The following is a 12,092-nucleotide window of genomic DNA, read 5'->3' as shown; positions in this document are numbered from 1 at the left end:
TGGAGCAAAGATAGCCTCTTCAACAAATGGTGCTGGGAAAACTGAAAATCCATATGCAACAAACTGAAATTAAACCCCTATCTCTCCCATGCACAAAACTCAACTCAAAATGGATTGAGGACTTGGGAATAAAACCAGAGACCCTGCGTCTAATAGAAGAAAAAGTAGGCTCTAATCTCCATCATGTGGGATTAGGCCCCAACTTCCTTAATAAGACTTCTGTGGTGCAAGAATTAAAATCAAGAATCAATAAAAGGAATGGACTCAAACTAAAAAGTTTCTTCTGAGCAAAAGAAACAATCTGTGAGGTGAGTAGAGAGCCTACACCTTGGGAGCAAATCTTTACCCCTCACACATCAGATAGAGCACTAATCTGTAGGGTATATAAAGAACTCAAAAAGCTAAGCACCAAAAAAACAAATAACCCCATCAATGGGCCAAGGACCTGAAGAGACACTTCTCAGAAGATGATATACAATCAATCAACAAATATATGAAAAAATGTTCATCATCGCTAGCATTTAGAGAAATGCAAATCAAAACCACTCTAAGATTTCATCTCACTCCAGTCAGAATGGCAGCTATTATGCATACAAACAACAATAAGTGTTGGCGAGGCTGTGGGGAAAAAGGTACACTCATACCCTGTTGGTGGGACTGCAAATCCGTACAGCCAATACGGAAAGCAGTGTGGAGATTCCTTGGAAAATTGGGAATGGAACCACCATTTGACCCAGGTATCCTTCTCCTTGGTCTATACCCAAAGGACTTTAAAACAGCATACTATAGGGACACAGCCACATCAATGTTTATAGCAGCACAATTCACAATAGCTGAACTGTGGAATCAACCTAGATGCCCTTCAATAGATGAATGGATAAAAAAAAATGTGGCATATATACACAATGGAATTTTACTCAGCAATAAGAGAGAATAAAATCATGGCATTTGCAGGTAAATGGATGGAGTTAGAGAAGATAATGCTAAGTGAAGTTAACCTATTCAAAAAAACCAAATGCCAAATGTTTTCTTTGATATAGGCAGTCTGATTCATAGTGGGATAGGGAGAGGGAGCATGGGAGGAAGAGATGAACTCTAGATAGGGCAGAGGGGTGGGAGGGGAAAGGAGAGGGCATGGGGTTATTAATGATGGTGGAATGTGATGATTATTATTATCCAAAGTACATGCATAAAGACACAAACTGGTGTGAATATTCTGTGTATACAACCAGAGATATGAAAAATTTTGCTCTATACGTGTAATAAAAATTGTAATGCATTCCACTGTCATATATAAATAAAAATTTAAAGAAACAGTAAAAAAATTATCCTTAAAATAAAACCTAAACTGTAATAAAACTTCTAGAACAGAGAAAAATCATTGCACCCTTCTGCTTGGCAAAAGCTACAACACTGAAAAACTGATAAACTGAATTTCATTGAAATTAAAAAACACATGTACTCAGAAATGTTCTGTGACAAAAATGAAGACAAGTCAAAGACTGGGAGGAAAATTTTTGCAAAACACATAATATCTAATAAAGGATATATGAAGAACTCTCTAAACTCAAAAATAAGAAATAAACCCAATTTAAAAACTAACAAAAGACTTAAACAGATACTTCACACACAAAAATAAATATATACAACAGCAAATAAGAACATAAAAAGATGCTCAACATTATTAGTCATTAGAGAAACACATATTAAACCACAATGAGATACCAACTCACAGCTATTTGAATGGTTAAAATTTAAAAGGCTGCTCATACTAAATATAAGTGAGGGATGTGGAAGAACAGGAATTCTCATAAGCTCCTTACAGGAATGCAAATTGATATAATCACTTTATAAAAATATAGCCAAACTGTTTTCCAAAGTTAAATATACATATAAAATATGTATCAGCAATCCCACTGCTGAATAGGTATTATAAAGAAAAAATAATAATATTCATATAAAATCCTGTACATGAATATTTATAATAGGTCTAATTCACAATTACCAAACCTAGGAAAACTTAAATGACCTACAATAGGTGAGTGGATAAAACCAAATGTGGGTCATTCATACAATGGAATTAAACTCAGCTGAAACAAAAAGAAATAAATGATTTCCAACAACCTGGCTGAAGCCCCACCATTAAATACCATTAAGCAAAATAAAAGAAATCTGTCTCAAAAAGTTATGTGCTATGTGGTTTCATTATAAATGACAGTCTCAAAAAAACAAAGACCCAGGACCTATCTGGGAAACAAATTACATACATTGTCATCAGCATGCTATAATCTTAGTATTTGTTTCTACAGAAGACAAAGGCTTTTTTAGTAATAAGAACAACCCATGATCTATCATTCTGCAACTCTCCATGTTTCACTTGAGTTGGAAATGAAGATACCTTCATATTATATACAGGCCTATTCCTTCAGTAAAATCTGAACTTTAGGCAAGTTTATGTTTCTACCAATTCTATTCCTCTATCCTACATTATACATTACCAGCCATCCTCTCAAAAAAATTAAGTTTTGCTACTAAGTAACTTTTTAGAGGAGCAAAAAAGCACAAAAACCAAATTAAAATGGATATTGAATTACTAGTGTTTTAAATGATTACCTTTCTTACCATACATATAAATCTATAAATATCATTGCTATACAAAAGCTGAGTAATACCTCATTTTTACTAAAAGTTTAGAGGCACTATGAGTTCACATTGAAAGAAAGAAAAAAAGAAGAGCTCTTTGTTATAGAATTTCAAGTAAGAAATATAAACAGAATGAGGGCATTTGAAAAATCATTTGACAACCAGAGTTGGGCTGACAAGATCATGTATTGTCCCTATTACCTGTTGCAGGAAAGAATTATCAACAGATACTAAAATAAGAGTGTAAAAAGTATAAGAATCAGAATGTCTGTCTATACAGTTTCAAAAAATCTCTTCACAAGATATCTATTAGTTATAAAGGAAAAATATTAACTTTACAGTAAAAAAAAATATATCATCCTATGTGACCAACGTTGCATTCTATTAGGACAAATAAACATGGTTTGCTCCTGACATAATGCATAGAGAAGAGGTTTTGTGGAATTCATACCAAAAATGCATGGCTAGAATCTAACCATGAGGATACACTGGACAAGCACAAATTGAGGGACATCATACAAAGATCTGTAATTTTCAAAACTGTCAAGGCTATGGAAAGACAGACTGAAAAACCATTTCAATTAAAAGAGACTGAAGAGAACTGACAACTAAATTCAATGCTTGACCCTGGATAGGATCCTAGACCAAAACAATTGTTTTTCTTTTGTTATGCAGAATATTAATCAGACAATTAATGAAATCTGTCTGTAGACAGGAGAATTATATCCATGCATTTAGGAAATAAGCATTAAAGTATTCAGATATTAAAAACATGTCTGCAACTTATTCTCAAACAATTCACTAAAAAAGAACACTATGTAAATAGAAAATAATAAAGCAAATGTAATAAATATTAAATTTGGGGGAATTTGAGTAGAATATATAAGCATTCTTTACTATTTACTAGAACTTATTTCTAAGTATGAAATTATTTCAAAATCAATAAAAACAAATAAAGCCAGTAGAAAGAAACTTTTTCTTTTCCCTGACAATAAATAATACTATAGTCATCTTTACCATATTCTACTTAGCAGACCATGAAATTTAGAATTGGAAGAAAAATGTATCTCTCACCAAAACCTCTCAACTTACAGATGAAAAGAACCAAGTGTTAAATGACTTGCTCAAGATCATACCTCGTTCAAGGAGAAACCATGACAACTGTACAGATCTAACCTAGTTAAACAATCTTTCAACTATTCCAAAATGTCTCCTAATGGCTTTATATGTTGCCTACTTTCCAAACATGTGATATTGAAATATTTACTTCCATTTTCTCAAATATTATTATATGCTAGTGTAATAAACCACTTTCAGGCAATCTAAAGTTTATTTTTATAAAGCACTTGGGGCACAGTGGTGCATGCCTGTGGACTAAGTCCCAGTGGCTCAGGAGGCTAAAGCAGGAAGAATCGCATGTTCAAAGCCAGCCTCAGCAAAAGCAAGGCCCTAAGCAACCTAGTAAGACCCTGTGTGTAAATAAAATACAAAACAGGGTTGAGGATGTGGCTCAGTGGTCAAGGGCCCCTGAGTTCAATCCCCAGTACCAAAAAAAAAAAAAGCATTTCTGTATCATTGCTCCTAGTAATCTTTAATAGCTATTATCAATAAATGAGGGAGTTCAGAATATATACCAATCACTGCAGTAAATGTTAAAACTATAAAACTGACAAAATATGTATTAGTCACCATTAAAGCCCCAGCTCTTAGGACACTGTCTGCTATATAATACTCAAATTATTGCGTATACTAACAAATTTAAAAAAACCCATAGTTATAGGAATGAAACATGTACAGATAATCGCATTAGTAACATCAACAAAATGCCATGGGTAAAAGATAAAGAAGTTGTTTTTGCTGGATGAGACGTAGAAAAGACTTTGGAGTTAATGACACCAAAGTCTTCTTTTTTTAAAAAAATTTTTTATTTGTCTTAATTAGTCAAAGTTGAGTCTTAAAAGACAAATAAAATTGCAACATACATGGAAGCAGTGGGGTGGCAAGAAGAGGATAGGGGGATTTAGACAAAACAACCATTCTAAAAATTAAAAAATTCCTTCTAAACTTTTAAACTTAGACTTACCTATTGTTGCTGCAAGTTCTGGATCAAAAGTATCATCTGTGAACCTCAAGAGCAGGCTAAAAGAGAATTAAAGAGACACATTAGGAATTCAGCTTTTATTTCTAATTATACGACAAATGTGTTCATCATAGTTATATTTTATCACAAGTTATTAGATGCAGATAAGACGAGCTGATGTAGGTCAGCTCTGGTAATACTACCTCAGGGAAGAAATATCAGGAGAAATTAAATGATTGAAAAGGCAATTTTAAAAATCCCAAGGACAAAGCAGCTTACTCATAAATGTACACCCTATGTTCCCCTCCACAATTCCTCAAATGCAAAAAGGTGTTTTTTGTTTTTGCTGTTATCAACTTAAAGAAAAATTTGTACTGGCATGTCCTTCTAAGAAAATGATAGCTTTCATGGATGAAGGCGGGAGAAATCAAGCCTCTTGAAATGAAATAAAATCATTTAAAAAAAATCTGTTGGGTATCTATTCTGTACTCAAATAAAAAGAAGAAAGTATAAAAGCATAGTATTTGTAACAAGAAGTATTACTATTATCCATGTGGGAAGAAAAGATATGGTAAAAAGGAAGGGAGAAAGATCAGTGACAAGCAGAGTAGGTATATTCTGGCAAATAATCCTTAGGTTGTGAGAAACCAAATAAGCATTTTGGACTAATGAAGGCTTTTAAAGAGAGGAATGAAAAAAAAATTTTTTGAAAAGTTAATGCCAGAAAAAAAAAGGAAGAAAATCAACAGAAGAAAGAGATAATAGCCATGATTTTATGATTATATGGTTATATGGATTATGAGGAGAGAGGGAAGGACTAAACTTGGAAATGGTAAAGAAATCAGAAAGGAAGGGTTGAAAACAAGACATCAGATTAGAAGGGTATGCTAAGATTTTACATCTCTCAGCATTATTTTACTTAATATGAGGCAGAAGGGTCAGTTATTAAAAGTTGTTCAAAAATAAAATCTATAACCTAGTATGGTGGTGCATGCCTGTAATCCCAGTGACTCAAGAGGTTGACGCAGGAGGATTGCAAATTTAAGGTAAGTCTTAGCAATTCAGCAAGGCCCTAAAGAACTCAGGGAGATGGCTGGATTGTGGCTCAGTGGCAGAGCATTTGCGTGTGAGGCCTCGGTTCAATCCTCAGCACCACATAAAAATAACAAAATAAAGGTATCATATCCAACTCAACTAAAAAATAAATATTTTTTAAAAGAGAAAAGAATTCAGGGAGAACCGTCTCAAAATAAAAAATAAAAAGGGCTGGAGATGTGGCTTAGTGGTTAACTGCTTTTGGGTTCAATCTGAAACACCAAATAAATAAAATAATAAATCTAAGCCTTTCTTAAAGTCCAAAATTTACAAAATGAATCAATCTGCGCTTATATAACTACTAAAGCATAAGTTAGTTTTATCAACCTATTGGCATTTAAAAAATTAAGAAAACCATTATCCCATGTCTGAATTAGAAATTTTATGAAACTTCCACAGATTGTGATTACTGCTGCTAGAGAAAGTTTTGTCCACAAAGAATATGAACTCTTGCTAGATTCAAAACCCAATGTCATTTAATTATATGTAAGAGATTTAAATTTGTTTTTTTGTGTTTGCTGTAACACAGGCACCACAGAAACAAATGAACACACGAGTCAAACTAGGTTTTTCTTCTAGTCAACATCTTAAATATATTTTTGCTTACTTGCAACATGAGTCAGGAAACAACACTAATAAGACACCTAACGACTTTTTAAAAAATTCTTTTCTTCTCTCTTCACGTACTCAGTTACCCACAATTTAAGAATAAAAGATATATATCTACACTTGGTCAACACAGAAAATATTACTACAAAAACTTAGGTTTTCCTGGTGCAGTGGCACACGCCTGTAATCCCAGTGGCTCAGGAGACTGTGGCAGGAAGATTGCAAGTTTGAGGCTGGCCTCAGCAACTTGGTGAGGCTCTAAGCAACTTAGTGAGACCCTGCATTAAAATAAAAAATAGAAAGGACTGGGGATGTAGCTTAGTGTTAAAGTCAGGGTTCAATCCCTAGTACCAAAAAACCAAAAACAACAACAATAAAACCACAAATAACAAAACTAAAAAAAAACCTTAGGTTAACATAACCTTATATAGTAGTAATAAAATATCATAATAATACAAGTAATAATGGTATTGACTTATTTATGAACATATAACAATAGGCCACACATTTTCCTTCCATAACTGTATATCCTTACAAGAGCCCTATGGTTGATACTTTGTCAGAAAGATAGGGAATTGGTATGGTATAAAGCAACAAATCCAAACTGAGTGTAAGTCAGATCTTTGCCAGGGGTACAGTGGTAGTCCAAAATATATTCTTAACTCTAGGAGGAACATCACTTTAGATCAGAAGGGTTCTATAAATCCTTCCCTGTTCTTGATACACTTTGCTACATTTTTACTTTATCAGGCCTAGCCATGAATTAGAATCTTAAACTGTACATTTAATTTTGGATAGTTTTGAGAGGTTTCTATCCCAACCCCTTCACTTTTCCAGGGAAGGCCTAGAGAGTTCAAATATCACACACAAGGTTACATAAGCAGCAACACTAGTTTCATAATCTTGGTATCACAAAAATCTTTACACTCTTAACAATATGAAATAAACTGGAAGGAAATCAACTAATCAGATTAAGATTTTTTTTATTAAATATTTATTTTTAGTTGTAGTTGGACACAATACCTTTTATTTTATTTATTTATTTTTATGTAGTGCTGAGGATCAAACCCAGGGCCACATACATGATAGGTGACCGCTCTACAGCTGAGCCACAACCCCAGCCCAAATTAAGAAATTCTTTGTTGGGCAATAATTTCTCAACAACACAATGCCATTTCACTTCCACTTGAACTAGCTCTATAAAGAAACAGAAGCAAATTACTAGTCAGAACAACACTTTATGAGCATATCTATGACAAATGTTTTTGTACTAACTTGCCTTAAAAATCACTCACTTCAACTTTAAAGTCATTTATTGTTTTCTATAACATCACACTGACCAAAAATGTCTATCTAGTTAGAAAAATAACAGCTACATTCCTAGGTGCAATTCTTTCTTTGAAGAGTACAACTGTTAAAATTTTGCAGTGAGTAGTTCACAATTCACCATTTAGTGCTGAGAAAGTTTTAAATGAATTATATATATATATAAGATTGTTAGAGTGAATGAGGAAAATTGATGAATCCACATAACAGACCATATTCTAAAAGGGGAACTTAAATTATTTCCAGTTCATTGTACCTCCAGTTAACCTTCCACAAAAAAAATCTACACACCTTTAACTCACCATCCACTCATTACACATTAATGTGCCAACCAATCATATATTGGGTTGACTCACATGAAATGACAACCAACTATTCTTGTATTCAAAAACAGCAATTTCATGTCTTAAATGAGGGCCCTATCTCAAGGGAAACAAAGAGGAAAGAAAGAACACAAGACTATGCAATTTCTAGTAAAATAATGTTTACTATATAACTTCTGACAATTTTAATTGTACAAAAATAGATGGTGATCATGAAAATGATTTTGTCCACACTTTATGCACACACACACACACATACCAAATTATGCTAACCCAGAGTGTTTTACTAATCTACTCCTTGGTATATGCAAATTCTGCATTTTAGTATACAAAGTACATTAAATGAGAAGAACTATGAAAATGTACTGTCAAACTTGAAAAAAATATACAAATTTTCAGGCTTTATTACATAAGCTTGCAAATCCTTAAGTACCTAGAAAAGAAAGACTTCATAATCTTAAAAAGTTATTTGAAAGAAAGGTACATCAGAAAGTACAGCTAAATGAGATTGCCCCTGGAGTTTAAAGATCAATAAGACCTAGACTATAATACAATCATAATCAGATGGTAAGGTTGACTTCACCTGGAGAACTCTGTTCAAAACCTGGATAAAATTACAAACCTCTGTCAACAGCCATCTACATCCACATCTTCCCTAATATGAACTCTTGTGAATATTATTTTCCCTAAAGAAAGAGTGTAAAAAGGAAAGACAACACTAATTTGTCCTTTGATCTCCATATGATGTGGCAAAAGAGAAGGAACCATTTCGCCTTATTTTCAAAGGTGGCCTCAGCTTAAGCGCTCGAACCTTACACTAAAGTGAAATTTTCAAAAGTACAAGGCAAATGGGTTCGGTTCTTTCACAGCCGACTAATATTTTAAAAAATAAGACGCGACAATAGGCTGCGCCAAAATAGGCCAGGAATGTGACCTAAGGCGTCACGAAACTTCCTGTGTGGAACATTACGTATTTAGAGAAAGCCCGACATAAATTTCAAAGTGATAAAGTTACAGTTCGCGTCTCCGGGGGGTGACAGTAGCCTGCACCCCAAGGCCAGGGCGAAGCGTCGCTCTCCGCTGGACTCGGGCCCAAGCCCGCCCGCCACGCCCTGAACTCCGCGGTGGCAAACCGGCGGCCCCGGGAATCCTTTTCCTCTGTGCGGCAGGAGGAACAGCTATCCGGACAACTTGGGCCTGGTCGAGGCCGTGAACCGGGCAGGTGCGGGGCGGGGCGCGGGGAGCAGAGGCCACAGGAGCGCGCGAGAGAACGACCGGGGCACGAGCGAAGAGGGCCCAAGCCCGGCCACTGCAGGGACGGCGCCGGTTATCGTTCCCGTCACGGCCCTGAAGACAGAGGCCGCAGAGGCAGAATAAGCCCCGCCGCGCTCGTCACTGCCCGCACACCGCCTCACCTGGACTTGCCTACTCCACTCTCGCCGATGATGAGGATCTTCAGAGTGGTCAACACGTCCTCGTCCATCCTGACCCTGCTCCGCTCCTGCTCCGGCTCCAGCTGGCCACCGGGTCCGCCTCTTAGCCCTTCACCGCGGAGGGCTGCCTGCGCATGCGCACCGCTCGACGGCTGCCACCTTCCTTTCACACCGGGTGTTTGGGTTGCTGAAGCTCCCAACACCCGTTCCGCCTTGAGGTAGCTCTGCGTCTGCGCACGCCGGGAGTCAGGCTTCTTTCCCGAGAGCGTGTTCCTCCCGTGCGCAAGCGCAGATGGGGAGAGCCGCGTGTGACCTGCCTTCCCAAGCTTGAACTCCTCCCCAACCCTTAGATAGGCCTCTTAAGGTTGGGTAATTAATTGGGCGATGACTTGAGTCTCAGGAATATGTACAAAGCTTCTTTTATTGCAGCAGTCGCTCATGACAGCTGTTTTGAGGTGGGAAAATCATTCCGCTTTGAAGCAGATTACCTTAAATGTGGGTCCAACACTACCATATAATCACTTTGTCATGTTCCTTAGCCACCTTCGCGTGTTTCCCCATCTCAGGGAGACAATAATTACTCTTATTTGCTTCTTAGAATTGTTATGAAGACTAAATGAGTTAATAAAGTCCTCTATGAAAGATGCAAACAAGTTCTAACCTCTTAGATTGAAGAGTATCCTTCACATGTTAATTCATCTTGAAAGGGAGATGTAGACTTCATGTAGATCAGGTGCATATAAATCTCTGGCACAATTCCAAACCAACTATTCTTGCTTATAAAAACTGCTTCGTCATAACTGCAGGAATTGGGAATGTAAACCTTGTCTCCTTTACCACACTGTAAATCTTAGTGAGCGTACCAAATCTTTCATTTAATGCCAAACAAAGTGCCTGGTACATGGCAGGTCTATAAACTTTAGTTCTCATCCCTTATTTCCTTATACTTTCCGCTAATGTCATACACAATGGACATTTGATTAAAGAATATAAGTAAAGTTTAGGAATTAATTTTTCAAATAATTTATAAAGCTCTTCTATCTGATATCCACATGGTTCCTTCACCTTCTTCAGATCTTGGCTCACATGTTTCCTTCTTACTGAGGTTACTTCCCTATTCAGTACTAAAATTTGCAAATCCCTCCAGCATTCACTCTACGTCTTTGTATTATTTGTCTGCATAGCATGATCCTCTGAAATACTAGATATTCTAGTGCTTTGTTTACCGTCTAATCTTCCCCCAAAGAGAAGTCTTATTGGGGCAAGGATTTTTTGTTTGTTTCGTTTACCCATATATCATCAGTATCTAGAATACTCCCTGACACATAGTATGTTCTAAATACATAACTGCTCAAGGAATTAACTGAATGCATGTTGTAGAGTTCATACCTAAACTTGGAGAATGATGTCAGTGAGACAACCTTAATCTCTCTTTGCAATTTTTCTTGCTCATCATTTAAACACTCTTGTTCTTTAAGTTTTAGTTTGTCTTTATCTTCTTAATCTATATACATTGTCACCTTTTGTCTTCTTGGATTTACATGGTCACTTATTCCCACTTTCTTTGTCCCTAAAGTATATTTCTGGCCCAGATTTTTCTTCTCAGGTTCAGGCCAACACACAACTGCCAAAACATCTCCATATGAACATGCCCAAGTTGAATATGCCAACCTAAACATGACAGATACTGAACTCACTATCTTTTCCTTTACAATAGCTTTTTTAACATTTATTTTTATTTTTTATTTTTAGTGTTGATGGACCTTTATTTTATTTTATTTTATTTGTGATGCTGAGAAACAAACCCAGCGCCTTACACATGGCAAGCAAGTGCTCTACCACTGAGCCACAACCCCAGCCCCTACAATAGTTTTTTCACCTAACTTTCTTCTTAATGAATGACATTGTTAACACTTCTTTAATTTCCTCTCTCTCACTCCCCACATCCATTTAGTCCTCACAGATTTACTCCTTTAAGCATGCCTGAAATTTACCCACCTTTTCCATCTCTTATTATCACTGCTATGGTCATCACCATCTGTTTGCAGGATTACTGTATTGGCTATACATCTGACCTACTCTCTCTGCTTCCCTCACACTATGATACTGCAGCCAAATTGGTATTTTAAAATGCTAATTAACTTATTCTGCATTCTTCAATCCATCCAGAGGTTCCTCCCTGCCTTTACAAGTATTTGTTAGCTTATTATAAATACTGATATCCTTCCTACCTCATCTCTTACTATTGTGTATCTTGCATATCTTGTGTATCTGTATTTCAGCCAAACTAGACTTCTATATTTTCATTTTAACCATGTGTATCTCCAGGACATCATTTATATTGTTCCTTCTGCCTGTAGTACTTTTCCTGTCCTCTCCTCTGTACATACTCTGGCACATTTACTTGGATAACTCCTATTCATTCTTTGGGTCCCATCTCTTGAATTCCTTCCCCCAGACAATTCCCATGGCAGTGTTACCTGTTTCTCTTATATGCTCTGCTAATAGCCTATACTTCTATCATGGTGTGTATCCCACAGTATTATGTGTTTACCTCTCTGTTCTCCTAATAAAATGTAGGCT

General features: G+C 36.1%; 1 protein-coding gene across 1 annotated transcript in view; it reads right to left on the bottom strand.

The window, feature by feature from the left end:
- Positions 1 to 9,733, bottom strand: part of Rab18 (RAB18, member RAS oncogene family) — a 37,335-nt gene extending 27,602 nt beyond the window's left edge. The window contains exons 1-2 of the mRNA XM_046448332.2: positions 9,492 to 9,733; positions 4,727 to 4,782 (exon numbers count right to left, since the gene is read on the bottom strand). Coding sequence (XP_046304288.1) covers positions 4,727 to 4,782; positions 9,492 to 9,559 — 124 coding nt within the window. The 5' untranslated portion in view covers positions 9,560 to 9,733. The remainder of the gene's footprint in view (positions 1 to 4,726; positions 4,783 to 9,491) is intronic.
- Positions 9,734 to 12,092: the final 2,359 nt, after the last annotated feature.

The sequence above is a fragment of the Marmota monax genome, unplaced genomic scaffold, assembly GCF_021218885.2.
Source record: "Marmota monax isolate L192 unplaced genomic scaffold, Marmota_monax_Labrador192_F-V1.1 WCK01_AAM20220418_F8-fsc00066, whole genome shotgun sequence".
Lineage (NCBI taxonomy): Eukaryota > Metazoa > Chordata > Mammalia > Rodentia > Sciuridae > Marmota > Marmota monax.
The sequence above is the reverse complement of the archived record's forward strand: the minus strand, read 5'-3'. Positions and strand labels throughout refer to the sequence as shown.